This window comes from Physcomitrium patens, chromosome 2 (assembly GCF_059467195.1).
Source record: "Physcomitrium patens ecotype Gransden chromosome 2, ASM5946719v1, whole genome shotgun sequence".
NCBI classification, from domain to species: domain Eukaryota; kingdom Viridiplantae; phylum Streptophyta; class Bryopsida; order Funariales; family Funariaceae; genus Physcomitrium; species Physcomitrium patens.
The window spans coordinates 11,146,220-11,162,205 of NC_143411.1; the positions used below are offsets into that span (position 1 = coordinate 11,146,220).

Below are 15,986 nucleotides of genomic sequence, written 5' to 3' on the forward strand. Positions count from 1 at the left end.
GGGTATGTTTACACATACATAATGTGTGTGTATGTGTGTAAAGGGAGACAGATTTCCATGCAAGGGAATATGCAAGGCTATTGAAGTTTCTTGTGCTGAAGAAATTGTTATGTCAATTCAAGGTCAACCCAGACTGTTCAGCCACCTCTTAGCTCAACGGGTTCGCCGTGGCTACTTTAGCACATTACCGGTGTGCTTTTCATGCACGGGTTTATAATATGATTTACAACGATGAGGACAGCTGAGCAATTTGAGGAGCAACAAGCAACGCGGCAACAACCAGAAATCAACCACGAACTTGCACTTAAGCGTGTTGAAGCAGTGAATAAGACATGTAGGTTTTTTGTCTATTTCTTCTTTTTTACTAAGGTTCACGGAGTCCTTCTATTCATCATGAGCTCATCAGTCTTAGATCAAGGGTTTTATGGAGCTAAACATGCTGTTTTAAAATACATGCTGCTTATGCCGGAATCTCGTGTCGATGTCAACAGCTGCCTGCGCTCGTTCAGCATTCCTCTAACGCTTCAACCGCCTTGCTGATATAACGATGGAAGTAACGAGGCCGTGAATGATTAGTCCACAGAGAATAATCAACTATGGTGTCAGTTTCCCAAAAAAAATTGGGTGCTACACAGATGGACGCACTTGAGGCAATGCATCATTTTTGCTCATTCCGATAATATTTTCTTGATGGCTGTTCAGAGATATTTTCGATGATACTGATGCCAACAAGCGGTTGATCTCACTATTCTCTTTCAGTCTTACCCAATTACTTTACCTCCTGAACCACGTTGTTGTCAGTAACCAACCCGTTTTGTAGACTGGGAGTTGGAAGAAGTCATGGATTGAGCAAATATTACTTACCAACCTTCCAGATCGGTCTCTATACTCAGCTCCTCGAATCTTCCTGACTGTTACCAACTTCATTAGTCTGCATCAAATCCAACCAGATGCTACAATCATTGAAGTCCTGTAAAACTTCCTCATATGTCTTGAACTGGTTGAACTGGACGACAGGCATGCCAACTTTTTACAATTTCAGTAGAAACTTCTTTTTTATGTGGTTGAACAACTTACAAGAAGGGGTTGATCGATGTCGGAAGCTTGTATTTTTTCCACCATTGCCGGCCGGATGAGAGTCTTCTCCAACTCAAGGTGTGCGTTGGCAGAGAGATAAAGCAAAGCATACACAACTTGCCAAAAGATGGTCATGGTAACGACAAATACCACGAGCGGGGGATAAACTAGAAATTTGAATCTCGGTGGGAGCGGGACACTGAGCACGATTTCCACTAGACCCTTGAGCAGGACCAAGTATGATAAAGAGAAGAATGCTAGCCCCAACGCAGTGGACAACTTCGTGAATGCTAACCGTGCAGCTCGCATAATTCCTCGTAGGCCATAGTTTTTGGGCTCCAATATGGCAACTTGTGACGCAGGCAGTGGGTAGAGGAATACAAGAAAAAGACCAAGAGCAGCCCATCGTGAGATACTGATTATTCTGGCCAGAGTTGGATCATGCTCATGAGAAAGGAAAAGATACATGGCGATAAACAAGTATGCGCAGAACAGAAATTGAGTGGTAATCAATCTCAACACCCCCCACTGCAGGTCAATGAAGCTGTTCTTAATCGCCGTTTTCAAATCGTCACCCTTGTAACATTCCACGACACCTCGGGTACATACAACGGCATTTAGTAGAGCCATAGGTAGAAGGTTGAGGATTATGAAAATGAAGTTGAGGGCTAGCGGCGAAAGCAGGGTCTCAAATTTCCACCACAAAATTACCACCTCTCCCTGCACACATGCACAACGGACCAGGTTGTTACTTCCTTGGCGCCTATCCTAGAAAATGGCATTGGTCCCAAATAATCTGACCAGAAATTGGTAACTAAATTTGAATGCTTCACGCATGAGACGCAGAACCTGAAAAGCGGTGTAAGTAATGAATGAAGAGGAGAAACATAACATAATTGATAACTTCGTCCAAAATCCTCTGCATAGCTCGTGTCCGTGAAAAGACAGTGAGGTGCTCTTGACTATGAACGAAACAACCGCTAGAACTAAATTTGGAAAATTGATGGAGGATTCGCTCAGGATGACTCATGAACTAGCCCATAAAGTCAAGATTTCATCCCAATCTTGAAGGTTTCACAAATAGGGAATAGTCATCGTGTCCTAACCCTTGAAATGAATTCTTCCATTCCGTAGCGGTGGCGAATGTCAACGGCTGACAGCAAGAAGACGGTGAAGATGCCGCAAGGGATTGTAAAGCTGGTCACAAAGCTGAAGAAGAGCCAAAAGTTCTGGACAATTAGCCTTGTGGCTTCCTTCATCAACCCAAACACACCCATCTTCGCAAGCCTATCCTCGACCTGCGCATCCATTGTCTCAGCTGCCATCTTGCGCCCCAAAGAGCCGCACAAATTCTCGTCGGTTCACTCCGTCTTCTTCACAATTTCAACGACCCTCGTCTCACATGAGTGCATGAAAGTTCTCCACCTCACAACAGTCTCCTCAACTAACCATTCACGGACAACTCTCAGAAACACCCACAGGCAAATTCTTCTCAGCCACCCTTTGCGTGCAGCTCAGGGATGTGCAAGAAATGCCCAAAAAGTCGTAAAAAACTGAACTCTGTGCAGGAGGGTTGGGAGCAAGGAACGCATGCAGATCTCCACGACTTCATGAACAATAATCTGCAGCGCTGTCCAGAGCAGTTCCACAAGGAGGACTGGCACATACAGGGGGGAGAATCCGTGGGAGTTTGACCCACCGGAATATCACAAATCCCTTTTGGACTCTTTTTCCACTACGTTTGGGCATGTACAGGTTGCGTCTTGTTAAGGAGATTGGTCAACATATGAGAGCCTGTGCTTTAGCAGTCGAAGTTGACCGCCTGGGCCAAGACCACGAGGAACCCCTCTTTCAAGACAATTCGTTCTTTCACTTGTTTGTGAAAAACGACCAGGCCTCATATGACTTGACAATTCTAGAATTCCACAGGAAAATACACTCCAGAAAAAGCAGAAAAAAAAAAAAAAAAAAAAAAAAAAAAAAAAGTACAAGAAGAAGGAAGACTCAAGTCTTAGTCAACGTCATCGAGACTTTTCCAAATGGGCAGGGTCTATGCTTGAAAGATCGACGGAGATACATCTCTCCCCGAGCTAATCATGTTTCACACGTACGCACAGAGCGGTAGATTTCTTCCTCGCTCAACGTCAATCAAAATTCTCTTCGCCGCAACGAGTTTGCTACCAAAACATGAGCAAATTCATGACAACTACCGCTCTACTCGCCCTAATCTCCCAACTAATCGCAGTACTAGCCCTCCTAAACGTTCAAACTCTCATTATACTTTTGGGAAATACGAGCACCGCCACTGATTCTCGGAAGGGTAGAAATGTGATACAGAAACCTACGCGAATCGAGCTTTGGAAGCTTGTATTCGTACCATGCACAAAAGTGGATTCAACGCTCAGAAAACCGCATGGCATCTTTCAGCGGCTGGGCTGAGCCGTTATGGTACCACGCAATGGCCTCCAGGAATCTCAAATCCCATATGAAGATTCCCGATCGGGGCATTCCAGGGTCAGAGATGGTGGAATGTCCTAGTTCGGGGCGATGCGCTCCACGCTGGCACTCGGCCTCTCCACGTCTTGTCCCTCGTGGCCGTCTCCTTGTCCGCCTTCCATCGTGGGCACCTCCAACCGTGTTGCTGGATTTGCCCTGGCCAAAGCAGACAAATTTTTACAAAGCTCCGTTTCATATCATTTTTCTATACAAGCTTTTTGGGGTGTTTGGGACAGGAAAGCTGTGGGGCTTGATGGTTTTGAATAATTGCTTTGGTGAACTTTTTGGATGTGTTGAGTAATTGGCTGAATTTCTGATAAATTTTGATGGAATGCGTGTTTGATTTAACTATTTATTTGTTTCAGATTACTCTTGTTGAGGCCGAGGAGGGAAAGGGGGTTTGAAATTGGTAAGGATTGTTAACAGATTCATTTTGAAACAACATGATTCTGTGCAAAATATAGTTTATACTTCATTATTTATCTCAGGATTATGAAAGAAGAAAAAAGGAGGAAAAAAAATCAATTTTAACCTGATGCTTTCTTTTTTAAGAAATGGAATTCACATCTATGTGTTGTGTATGTTTTTTTAATATAACTTTTTAATTATTATTCAAATATCTTGGTTTACTAGTACCTGTACAAGCTCAAATATTCTCTTCTGACAGTAAGTTATGATTAAATTGAATACTTCTTATCAACCTTTTTGTTATTGTTAAAAAAAAAAAAAAAAAAAAAAAAAAGTAAGTAGCCTATATTTTCTTAAAATCTAAATCATTTAAAAAAACAAACCTGTTTATGTAATGGACTAAATCAGTGGGATTACTATTTTAAAAATCTTTCATAAAATACATTTTATAATACTGAAAGCATGTATTGTTATTTTTCCATAATTCTCTCATCACTATTAACTATATATATATATATATATATATATGTGTGTGTGTGTGTGTGTGTGTGTGTGTTTTTGTTAATGTTAAAACATTCTTAAAGTAAATCACGTATTCAATATAAAAAAATAAAAAATAAAAAATAAATCATAATAACCTCATTTTCAACCATGATCTTAGATTGCCAACCATTTTTATCTATGCATCAAATTATTTTCTTAAAAAGTCATTTGTATTACTCACATTTAAAATTTCATAAAATATAACAATGATAATAATAATGAGAAAATTTCAGAGTGATTGGATAATTTAGATTGAAACATAGAAATCTATAATATTTTTGATAAATTTCATGAATAAATTTCATTATATATATATATATATATATAGATAGATAGATAGATAGATAGATAGATAGAGACATCATAGGAATAAAACTTAAAGTATTAAACAGTTTGTTTTTTTAAAAAAATTATAGATAGAATCTTTTGGGCCATAGATAGTAAAAAAATCTTGCAATTAAGCATAAATAAACTTGTTGTGAATTCCAATTCATTTGGATATTAAATATTATTATTATTATTATTATTATTTATTAGTAAATACTAAATAATATCCTTTTATTTTTTATTTTTTCTTATATAAACTCCAAATAACTAATCAAAGTTAATAAAATAAGAATTAAAAAAAATTCAACCATCAAGTGGACTTTGTTTATCTATTTGTTGTTAGTCTCTTATATAAAAAAATCTTATTTAAGATATCAATATTGTTCAAAATACCACCTTGGAACCACCAAAGCATTTTGTAAAATAAATAATCCTTGCATAGGAAAAATCTCCAAACACAAAAATAAAGAAATCTTGTGGATCTATGAGATTTACTCCATGTTAGATTCCTACTATCCTTGGAAACAATCCTTGGAGCCAGGATTTGTGAATCCATGGGGATAGAGCCCGAATCAGGGGGGGGGGGGAGAGAGAGAGAGATTGATATAGTGGTGGGAGAGCGGATATCAATAGAGGACGCGGAGGGAGGGCTAGGCAGCCATCCAACCGGCAAGGTCTCGGGAGCCCCGCCCGTCATTTTCTTTTCTTTTCTTTTCTTTTACGATCGTGGGCTCCAGAAGTGCCTCCTACACATTCTTCGCGTTGCGTGGGGATTGTTCTATTGCAAATCGTCTTACGACCATGGCGTGTGCTGCAGCAGCCTCCGGCGTCACGCTCCCCGCGGGCAACATCGCCCATGCTCGCCCTGCGGCCTTTTCGTCCTCTGCCTCCGGCGCATCCTCCTCTTTGTCCGTGCGGAAGTCGTTCTCCGGACTGAGCAAAAGCTTTGCTGCTCGCCTGGCTGCTACCAATGCACCCACTGGCAAGGCTGCTTCGGCAGCTGGAGTCAAGATCGCGTCGCAGAAGCGGGGTGTGATCACTGCTTCGGTGAGTGAGATGAGCGAAATTAAGGAGATGGAATGAATAGCGTTAGGCGTTAGGTCAAACTCCTGACAGCAACTTCTTAGCCCAAAATGTGGGTGACTCTTTCGTTGTGGGTGTTGATGTGTCCTATGGCGATTACTATCCGGGGCTCAGGGTCTACGGATTAATAGATGCTACGTGATGCATGTCGTGAATTCTCCGCCCTTCCGTGTCGCGATTATGTGGATGGTTGCTGGAGATCATCGAAGGGTGGGCGGAATAGGGGAGGAGCGTTGTGTGGAGGTAATAACTGGTTTGTGGAGTGTCCATGCAGGCGCAGGACAGCTACGAGCCACTCATTGGTAATGTTGCCCCAGACTTCGAGGCGGAGGCTGTGTTCGACCAGGAATTTATTAAGGCATGTTTCAACCGTTCAGTTTTCCGATCACGGTTCTGGTTGTTGCCGAGTCTCGTGCCTCCCATATGTGCGATTCTGTATTCTATTAGAGTATGAAATAGCCATTTCAAGTACTATCCCATTCCTCCAATTTTGTTTTTTACAGTGTCTGTCTCATGGGGCATCTGAGTGAATTTCTGGTCATGTGCGGCTTCGGGAGCAACCTTGCTTGTGCAAAGTTTACATTCTATGCCTTCCTAGTTCACACAGCAACTAGTTTCAGCTCGGGGAGCGATTTCGCTTGTACAAGGTATTAGTCATGTCATGTTGTATGTGGCATGGGAGATCGTGGGAGTAGCTAATTCGGGGAGGTATGTATACAATCATCAATATTACGTTTGTGGATGGACTGACCGATCGGTTTTGCCTACATGCAGGTTAAGCTGTCCGAGTACATTGGAAAGAAGTACGTCGTATTGTTCTTCTACCCTTTGGACTTCACATTCGTATGTCCAACAGGTACTCATCGGGTTTTGGATGCCCTTCCTGTCCTGTTCTGTTCAGAGGAGGGGTTAGTCTTCTTTGCATTAGTGGGGAACATTGGGCAGAGGTGAGCAAGGGGCTGTACAGGGGAGTAGTTTTCCAGTGTTTTTATTTATAGCTCCAACTTTCAAGTCATTGAGATAATTGCGTTTTCGACGGTAGTGACACACTTCCGGTGTGAATGCTAAGTGATTTGTGAGCTAGATTTAGGCCATAACGTGAGCTTGCAGAAATCACTGCCTTCAGTGACAGGTACAGCGAATTCGAGAAGCTAAGCACGGAAGTTATCGGTGTTTCCACTGACAGCGTGGTATGAATTCATCCTATTTCATCTCAATTGTGTGTCGTGATGTGATGTAGCGGGGGTGAGGGGAACGGTGAGGTGCATGGATGTTGAGGCGAGATGTGGATCAGAATTGTTTGGATGCGGCTTGTCCTCTGAGATAAGGAATGGACGTAGTGCAGTTTTTGGCTGGTTCCCAGTTGGAGCAGACCCAACTAAGCATGTGACCTTGGCAATGGCTGCAGTTCTCTCACCTCGCCTGGATCCAAACTGATAGAAAGGCAGGAGGGCTCGGGGACCTGCATTATCCCATCGTCTCGGACATTACCAAAAAGATTTCTAGGTCATTTAATGTACTGATTCCGGAGCAGGTATTAAAGAGAGTAATAATGGCTTGTTGACTTTGAAGTTTGTTTGCAGTGGAAAATGTTCGTTTTTTTTATTATGTCTTTATTTACTTTGATCAAAACAGTATATTATAATACTATTCTATTTGGGTTTTTTTTTGTTTGAAGGGGAGAGAGAGAGAGAGCTGAGCAGAGCAGAGCAGAGCAAAGCATTATCCGGTGGGTGTTCCCCGACTGAGTTGGGATTTATTTTGGCAGGGCATCGCACTGAGGGGTCTATTCATCATTGACAAACAGGGAGTGATCCAGCACGCAACCGTCAACAACCTTGGTATTGGGCGAAGCGTTGACGAAACTCTGCGGACTCTGCAGGTAGGTGGAAAGGGTAGTCTACTTTGGAACATGCTGAGACTGGGTTTAGAAGCAATTCCCAGTTAGCCTAATGGCACGAGTGGTTTCGGAGTGGAGCTGTTCGTCGCTCAGCGTCTTCCCATCCTGTAGTTGACAACCTTTAGGAACACCTATAGCATTCCTGAGATTTCGTATGGTACAATCGTCCTTAGATGGAGGGTCCATCTAAGAGCCTCATATCGTATACAATGAACGTGTAAAGCATTTTGGTGAGGCCGACATAGGATGTTTATCTCGATATTGCAATTGGTACTGGTAGGGCTAATTTTTCTGTTTGTGAGCGTGTGGCTGAAGCTGCTATTTTTGTTCTCAGGCCGTACAGTACGTGCAAGATAACCCAGACGAGGTGTGCCCTGCTGGCTGGAAGCCTGGGGAAAAAACGATGAAGCCTGACTCGAAGCTAAGCAAGGAGTATTTCGAGGCCATCTGAGGGACTAGTCTGGCGGCTGCTGCTGGTGCTGCTGTGTGGTCATCTTTTCTGGGATGGCGCGCAAATATATTGCAGCTTGATTTAGCCTAATATTGAGTAGTAGGTGTTACCCGTTGTTTGTGAGGGACGCAAATTTGTGTTGATTTGGGTCTCTGTTGTATGCACTTCGAGAAACGGTGTTATGTCGACCTCGAATGCTAAGGGGACTTCTTCAGCACGTTTTCAGGTTATATGCACAATTTATTGGCGCCATGAGCATCATAATTTGAGTCATTCTCTGGTGTCAACTGGCATGTTCCGTTTGCTTTGTGCCGTGTATCTTACAGAGGTGTTACCTACCTCTTCAGTTCGCTCTTTTGTCTTGGGATGTTGCATAAGGATATGTCAATGATTTCTAGCTTTCGTGATTTGATTACTTCGCACAGGTGATTGATACATTTGGTGTTGGATCAGCTGTTATGAATTTTAAATATTAATAATAATTATTTTAAATATTAATAATATATAAAATATATATATATATATATATATATATATATATATTACTAAAATAGTACAAGCCACATCTTCTATTCTTTTGGAAAATATACTAAATAGATTAGAAATTGTTTCAAACTCACAATATCATCAAAGTAATCATTCTCTACTTGATTTTGGGAGTTTGAGATTGGTGTAAGGTATGTAGTGTGCATATTTGGTTTAAATAGACTATGTGTTACAAATAATTTTTTGTATTTTTATATTAATTGCAACATCCAAAAATTAATTGACCATCAAATTGGTCATGGTGGTGATATCATTGAGGGTGCTACTGATACAATGAAGAGATTTAAACTTTAATGACATTCAAATCTCAAGTTACAAATTACCACCATCATCTACACTATTGTTAATAGAATATTTTAATTAGAATCTTCTGGTTTTTAAATACTAATTTCTTTTAATAAAAACAAAAGTTGACTAAGTAAAAATATTGGAATAAGAAAGGTAGTAGTGAGAGTTAAGGAGAATAAGTATGAATGCGAACGAATGCCTGCCCGCTGGAACCTTGCCAATTATTCCAACATTGGAATACTTGAACATGGGAATATTAAACCGTAGCAGGCCCTTGAGCCAGTCGTAGACTTTGATGGGCCGGGAAGCTGCCGAAGCTGGGGCTATGGTGCCGAAGCTGGTGCTTTGGTGTTCGTGATCATGGTAGAATTGCTGCGCGCAGGTTCATGAGTTGTTTCGAGTGGTTTTTTGTATTTCTAGTCCGATTTTGAGCTTGGATTTTCGTAGGCGAGTGTGTAATAGATTGAGGAACTTTGGCAGAACTTCATTGTTTGTTGCTGATTTAGTAGATTGAGTTGCTAGTCTGATCTTCCTTCCTGAAGGTGACTACGTATGGAGGTTCCATCCGAAATCGGCTTAAGAATGGCGGTAGCAGCTCGCTCTCTGATTTTGAGGAATCTCTAGCACGATATGAAGGAAAACGGCTATCTGGGCGCTGAAGTAGATCTGCACGAACTCGGTACGCTTCTAGCCTCAAGAAGTTTATGTATGTTCATCGATGTAGTGTTTTTTTGCTACCTCCTCCGCAGGTAGCAAGGATAGATAGCTTAAATCAATGATAGAGTTAGTCTTGTGCATGGAAATTCTTCTTGTAGCGGAGCAACTGACTTCTTTTTTTTGATGCAGCCCACCTGACCGAGAACTTCAACGGAGAAGAATTAAAAATTCTGACAATGAGTGCAACCTCTTTTGCTCTAAACAGAGAATGGTTAATCTTCACACAGAGAGCTAGTATTATCCTCTTGCATGCAAATTGTACCTTGTTTCTTCGCTTCTTCATGTCAGAATTAGACTTTAGGTCTTTGGTTTTACCAACGAATACTTCACTTCGGATATGCATTGTCAACGTTGTCTAGTAGGCGGCGAGGAAGTTTTACTAACGAAATCTTCACTTCTGATATGTTTATTAAATGTTACAGCATACCTCCTGCTGGTGACTCACAAATTCTAGACTTCGTAATCTTGCATCAGGAAAGTGGATTTATTCGATCTTTCAAAATCAGTGGACGGGGGTAATATTGAAGTAACAATGCACGACTTTTTGATGGCTCTTGATGAAGTGAAACCTGCATTTGATAAAGACATTATCACGATGGGGATCAGCAGGTGCTTTCTTGAAGGTGTCTTATTTTTGCATGTGAACATCATATACCCCGGTTGCGAATTCTATTTGCCGCAGTTCTCAAATTTACATATCCTGTTGGGTGTTTAAATTCTATCAGGCCGGACGCCATGCTGCAGTGCGGTGAAGCCCACAAATGTATTTTGAGAACAGGAAGAGCGCTTGTGGAGCAAGTTAAGCAAAGTGATGGCACATCCCTCATGACATGTATTCTGGAAGGACCTCCGGGCACGTAAGCGGTCATTTCACCCTTCAGATTTTGAAGATGATAAAGCACGACCTGTTGATTTCTTTTCCTTCTTCTCCTCATTTTTTGCAAGTAATTAAGTTACTAAAAGGCATGTGTAGCAGAAATAGGGCTTTTAGTGAATTCCTTCTAGTTTAACATGTTCAGATTACAATGATTTGTACATGCTATACGAACATCATGTTTGAAGCGGCCTTACTGGATAATGTGCAGGGGAAAAACATCACTTGCTGCAACGATCGCCAACGAAAGTGGGATTCCGTTCGTAAAGATTGTATGTTCAATGCTTTTATTTCCTGTAGAAAAATGTGGTCACACTCTCTAATTATGCAAATAGACACGTCACTTTTTCTCAGGAGGTTGCAAGTGCAGCGAGACATAAGCATGTGAAAAGGTATTCCTGCTTGAAATTGGTGCTGTTGGTATTGGTGGTTGTGTTAACTTCAAATATGTATTCCAGGTATCTCCAAAGAACATGATCGGCTTGCAAGAGCCTAAAAAAGTTGCTATGATTGAAAAGGTACATTTCGTGTTTTGGCTAAGTTTAAGGTAATATTAATTTCTTGGTTTTAGCATCACAAAGAGGATTGGCGACTGGTGCGCCTGCAACTCTCATGTCTCTTGTCGTCTGTTCTGCGTGCATTTCTCTGTGCGCTTTCGTGATTGATGTTGGTTGCAATGACTTTGCAGGTGTTCAAGGATGCTTACAAGTCTCCTTTAAGTATCATCATCCTAGGTGACATTGAAAGGTCAGAGCATTAAATTAATGACATTGAATTGCAGTGACGGTAGTTTCTAATTGATGATGTATTTTGTTTGTTTTCTGTTGTTGACAATTGCAAGTTGGAGGGTGGGTTACTTTGGGCCCCGCTCATCGATAGGGAAAGAGACGTGAAATTTGTCAATTACAGCATTTGAGAGTATCTACAACAAATAATTATCCCGGAATGTCACCCTTGTGCAGGTTGATAGAGTATAGTAGATTGGGCCCTCGTTTCTCGAACCTTATTTTGAATACACTTCATGTTCTACTGAAAAGGAATCCTCCAAAATTAAGTTGTCCCTAAACCTTCGTAATAGATTACATGTTTAGTTATGGACCTGTAAGTTGCGAAGAAAATGTGATGTTTTCGGCTGTTTAAGGCACCTGCCGTTTCTCATCCAATTTATAATCCATTATAAGTAGAGTCATCGCTTCTTAGGACCAGAGATTTCGAACACAAACATATACATTGCACTTGACGTATACCACTGCTTTCATCCGAGTTGATTGTTCATTTGATTGTGGACGCATTTTTTCACTGCAGGGCAAAAAGCTCCTCATGATTGGGACCTTGGAGAGACATATCCTTGAGTCGGTGGGGTTGTTGGAATCTTTTTACGTGCATCTGGAGGTTCCAATGTTGAGATCGGGCGACATGAAGGAGGTAAAGTTGGTCTTTTTATAAATACAAGTTGGAAATTATCGAGAAGCTCATACCGAAGAACCCAAACGTCGAAATATTTTCAGAAGTACAATGTGCACTGTAACTCCACATGTGGCACCTGCATTAATTTTTTTCTGATTGTGGATCTTGTATTGCAGGTTTTGGAAGCTCAAAACGTTTTTGAACCTGAAGACATTGATAATGCTTTGCAAGCTCTTGGTCCAGAGGTTCGTATCCTAAGTCCAAGGTGCTGCCTGCTGTTGGATGAAGGTTAATGTTGTAAAGCATGTTGTGTTGCAGCAGTATTCCTTGTCTTGTTTCCATGATTTCCAATTTTTTATGTTCTGGGTTATTCTGCTTTGGTAACCCTGATTAGCTTTTGAGATAAGCTCCGTATTCACTTGAGTTTGAGGTGGGATTTGCAGATGCCAATCAAGAAACTATTGATGCTGATTGAATTGGCGTCACAAGTCAAGGCAGGCGAAGTTGCAGTTTCCAGACGTGGGGGGGGGGGGGGGGGGGGAGGGGGGAGGCGAAAAGATTGATGTTGACCACTTTTGTATTTGTCTGGCCGATATTAAGCTTTCAGCAAACTGATTAACTGGTCATCAGTTTGCATTTGTTTTCCGTTGTGTTGTTATTTATGTAATTTTCTCTGAGTAAAAAAGTACTAGCCACATCTTCTATTCCCTCCAAAAAATATACTTGGTAGAGTAGAAATTGCTTTAAATTTACAATATCATCAAAGTGATCATTTTCTACTTGATTTTGGGAGTTTTGAGATTGATGTAAGGTATGTAGTATGCATAGTTGGTTTTAGTAGACCATATGTCACAAATAATTTGTTGTGTTTTTTATATTAATAGCAACATCCAATAAGCATTGACCATCAAACTAATTATGGTGGTGATAACATTGAGGGTGTTAATGATACAATAAAGAGATTTGAACTTTAATGATGTTCAAATTTCAAATCATAAATTACCATCATTATTTACTCTATTGTTGATAAAATTTTTTGATAAGAATCTTCTAGTTTTTATAAGACAACATCAATTGGTATTGTAATAATAGTTAGACAAGAGAGTTTAGACTAGAGAACTTAAAATAACACAAGTGGTTACAACTTTCTAAGGTTGTTATTGGTTGAAATTTAAAAACCTCTTTTAGATGGTTCTATACTTAAGAAAATTAGACAAGGGGCTGTAAAAATAAAATAAAATAAAAGATAAGATAAAAGGCATATATTTTTTACATGGCATAAATACTATTATCTCTTTGAATTTGTAAAACTTTAATTTTCAATAAGTGATTTTTATTAATATTTAAGAAGTCATATTTAAATTATTAAAATTATTTATATATATATATATTATTTTATATTTAATAAGTAATATAAATAGAAATATAAGAAAATAGAGTTATGAGAAAAATAGAAGTATTAAAAATGAGAAGAAAAAAGAAGTTAAGACTTAATGATCTAACAAAGAAGTTTTTACAAAAAGATTATATGTTCTCTTGTCTTGATTTCAAAGCAATTGAAGATAATATCTCTTAATAATTATTAGATTTTTAATTAGTCTCATCTTCTTTTGTTAATACTAAGTAATTTTTAAAAAATTAAGTAGTAATATAAAATTTTATTTAATACATAAGAAAATATTATTTGTATGTAGGTGTATATATATGTGTATATATATGTGTATATATATATATATATATATATATATATATATATAACTTAAGTATTTAAAAAATATATAAGTTGATACATTAATATTATATATTTTAATAAAACCAAAAAGATATATAATTTTTTTTAAAAAAAAACAAAACAAAACAAAACAAATAAACAAATAGTCAAACAATCAAATAATTTATTTTAATTAAAAAATACCAAAATTTTCTAATTAAAAAAAATATATATATATATATATATTTAAATAATTATATTATTTATTTTCTACAAATTAGTCAATACTTGTCAAGGACAAAAACATGATAAAAACAAATAAACAAGTGAGATTTATCTCAAAGAAAGATAACAAAATAGAAATAACTTAATATGTATATTAAAAAAAAAATTGAAATGGCTATTGTCCAAAAGCCAAGAAAACTAGAGACCCTTGAAACTAGACTGGAAGCAAGAAAGGAGTTGACAAGAGTGAAGAAGGCTTCACTCTTGTCTCTATATATACTATCTAACTAGGGGCTACATGGTGATGTTCTGTAGGACCTCTAATATGTGTTGACTTTGTAAGACACATGCCTTGACTTACAAGGTAAGTTTTTCTACGTGTGGGCCACGTAGTTAGCTTGGTCTTTAAGCTAATAACATGTGTGGTACATGGCTAACTTGTTGACCACGTTTCTAATCCAAAAAGTCAATTAAAGACACCTACAAAGTCAAAGCAATGTCTATGAAGCTTTTAGGAAGCTTTTATAGCAAATATTATAGAATTAACTTATTTTTACCTACTTTTACTTACTTCTATCTATTTATACATGTAATTACAACCTTACATGCGTATATCCATAACAATACTTAAACATTGAAAATTTGAGTTGAGTTCTATTTTAGATGTAATATTTTTTTTGATACAAAATAACTTAATCATTGATAAATAATAATAAAATAATTTATGTTGTTAAAAGCTTAGAGAGTTTATATGTCAAATTAGTAGCAAGATCTACTTCTTAATGTATAGAAATAATTTTGGAAAAATTGATCATGTTGGATATTATTTAAAATAATTGTAAGCTAAAAAATCCAAGTATAAAAAGAACAATAGTCAACAATGAAAAGATAAAATAGAACATTTACTTTAACATTAGCAACCATGTTTATATGTAAATTTTAAAATTAATATTAATGATGTTGCACATATTTCAACAACCTTTATTGCAATTGTGGTGGAATTGTGATATTGTCAAATTGTTAAGATTGTAGAAATTTCTAATCATACATTATATATGTTATCTACCTTTAGTTTTATTTTTTTAAGAAAAAATAAAGATTTTTTTTTTATTATAAGTAAAAAAATATAGAAGGCTATTTTTTATTTTTTTATTTTCATTATTTTTAAAAAAATCCATTTGTGACAAATTAATCTTATTTATAGATTAAAGATCTAATATATATTTTTAGTGTATCATTTCTACTTATATATATATATATATATATATATTTACAATATACTACAGATCATAAATAAGAAAATACATAATAGAATAGCATTACAATAAAATCTATTTGTACAAGAAGAAATCTATAAATTTAAACAAAATTCAATATAACTTTAGCAAGACTAAACAAGAAAAAAGAATAGTACATAATGGTAAAATTTATAGATCTAATATTGATAGAGACCTATTTAAAGTAAATCTATTAAATCTATTCCAAAATAGAATGGTGTATATCCAAAACTTAATATTTAAAAAAACCACTTCAACACAAGCTTGTGAATAAAGACAAGTTAGAATGTGCTCGACCCACAAACATATGAAGTAATCTATATAATTATATTAACAAAAATGTATAGAATTGGAATTACTATTGTTACAATAATTTATTAGATCAAATTAATATAGATAATTCATAAAAAATAATACTACATTTTTTGACAATAGTAGAAAAAGAGTAATTTATATAATTTAATTATCAAACAACCATTTGTGATTTTTTTTTTTTTTTTTTTTTTTTTTTTGCTTACACAATTAATAGAGTAATAAAGAATTATTAAGATTACACAAATGACACATTGTGAGGTTAAATAATATAATACAAGTTAGTATTTGGCTTATTACTCAATAATTATAACTTAAATCTAAAATACTATATTTAAATTTAT

General features: G+C 37.4%; 3 protein-coding genes across 4 annotated transcripts; 2 read left to right on the top strand and 1 right to left on the bottom strand.

Annotated features, from left to right (window-relative positions):
• Positions 1-249: 249 nt before the first annotated feature.
• Positions 250-2,751, bottom strand: LOC112275985 (uncharacterized). 2 transcript variants are annotated; one of them, XM_090246298.1, is made up of 4 exons: positions 2,184-2,751; positions 1,078-1,797; positions 865-931; positions 287-536 (listed from the first exon to the last, which is right to left on the bottom strand). In XM_090246298.1, exons 1-3 carry the CDS (start codon positions 2,400-2,402, stop codon positions 890-892), a joined length of 981 nt encoding a protein of 326 aa, XP_090102424.1. In that variant the 5' UTR covers positions 2,403-2,751; the 3' UTR covers positions 287-536; positions 865-889. The 2 variants fall into 2 exon arrangements, with proteins under 2 accessions (XP_024362658.1, XP_090102424.1); XM_024506890.3 differs by having other exon boundaries at positions 250-931.
• A 2,893-nt stretch (positions 2,752-5,644) lies between these two features.
• On the top strand, positions 5,645-8,558 carry LOC112294695 (2-Cys peroxiredoxin BAS1, chloroplastic). The gene is made up of 7 exons (XM_024545449.3): positions 5,645-5,898; positions 6,209-6,292; positions 6,709-6,790; positions 7,045-7,124; positions 7,343-7,468; positions 7,703-7,816; positions 8,169-8,558. The coding sequence occupies exons 1-7, from the start codon at positions 5,653-5,655 to the stop codon at positions 8,283-8,285; spliced, it is 849 nt and encodes a 282-aa protein (XP_024401217.1). The 5' UTR covers positions 5,645-5,652; the 3' UTR covers positions 8,286-8,558.
• Positions 8,559-9,525: 967 nt separating this feature from the next.
• LOC141045097 (vesicle-fusing ATPase-like) lies at positions 9,526-12,666 on the top strand. The gene is made up of 10 exons (XM_073532169.2): positions 9,526-9,798; positions 9,966-10,047; positions 10,311-10,445; positions 10,562-10,693; positions 10,922-10,982; positions 11,169-11,228; positions 11,399-11,457; positions 12,016-12,135; positions 12,294-12,362; positions 12,561-12,666. Exons 1-8 carry the CDS (start codon positions 9,750-9,752, stop codon positions 12,032-12,034), a joined length of 597 nt encoding a protein of 198 aa, XP_073388270.1. The 5' UTR covers positions 9,526-9,749; the 3' UTR covers positions 12,035-12,135; positions 12,294-12,362; positions 12,561-12,666.
• Positions 12,667-15,986: the final 3,320 nt, after the last annotated feature.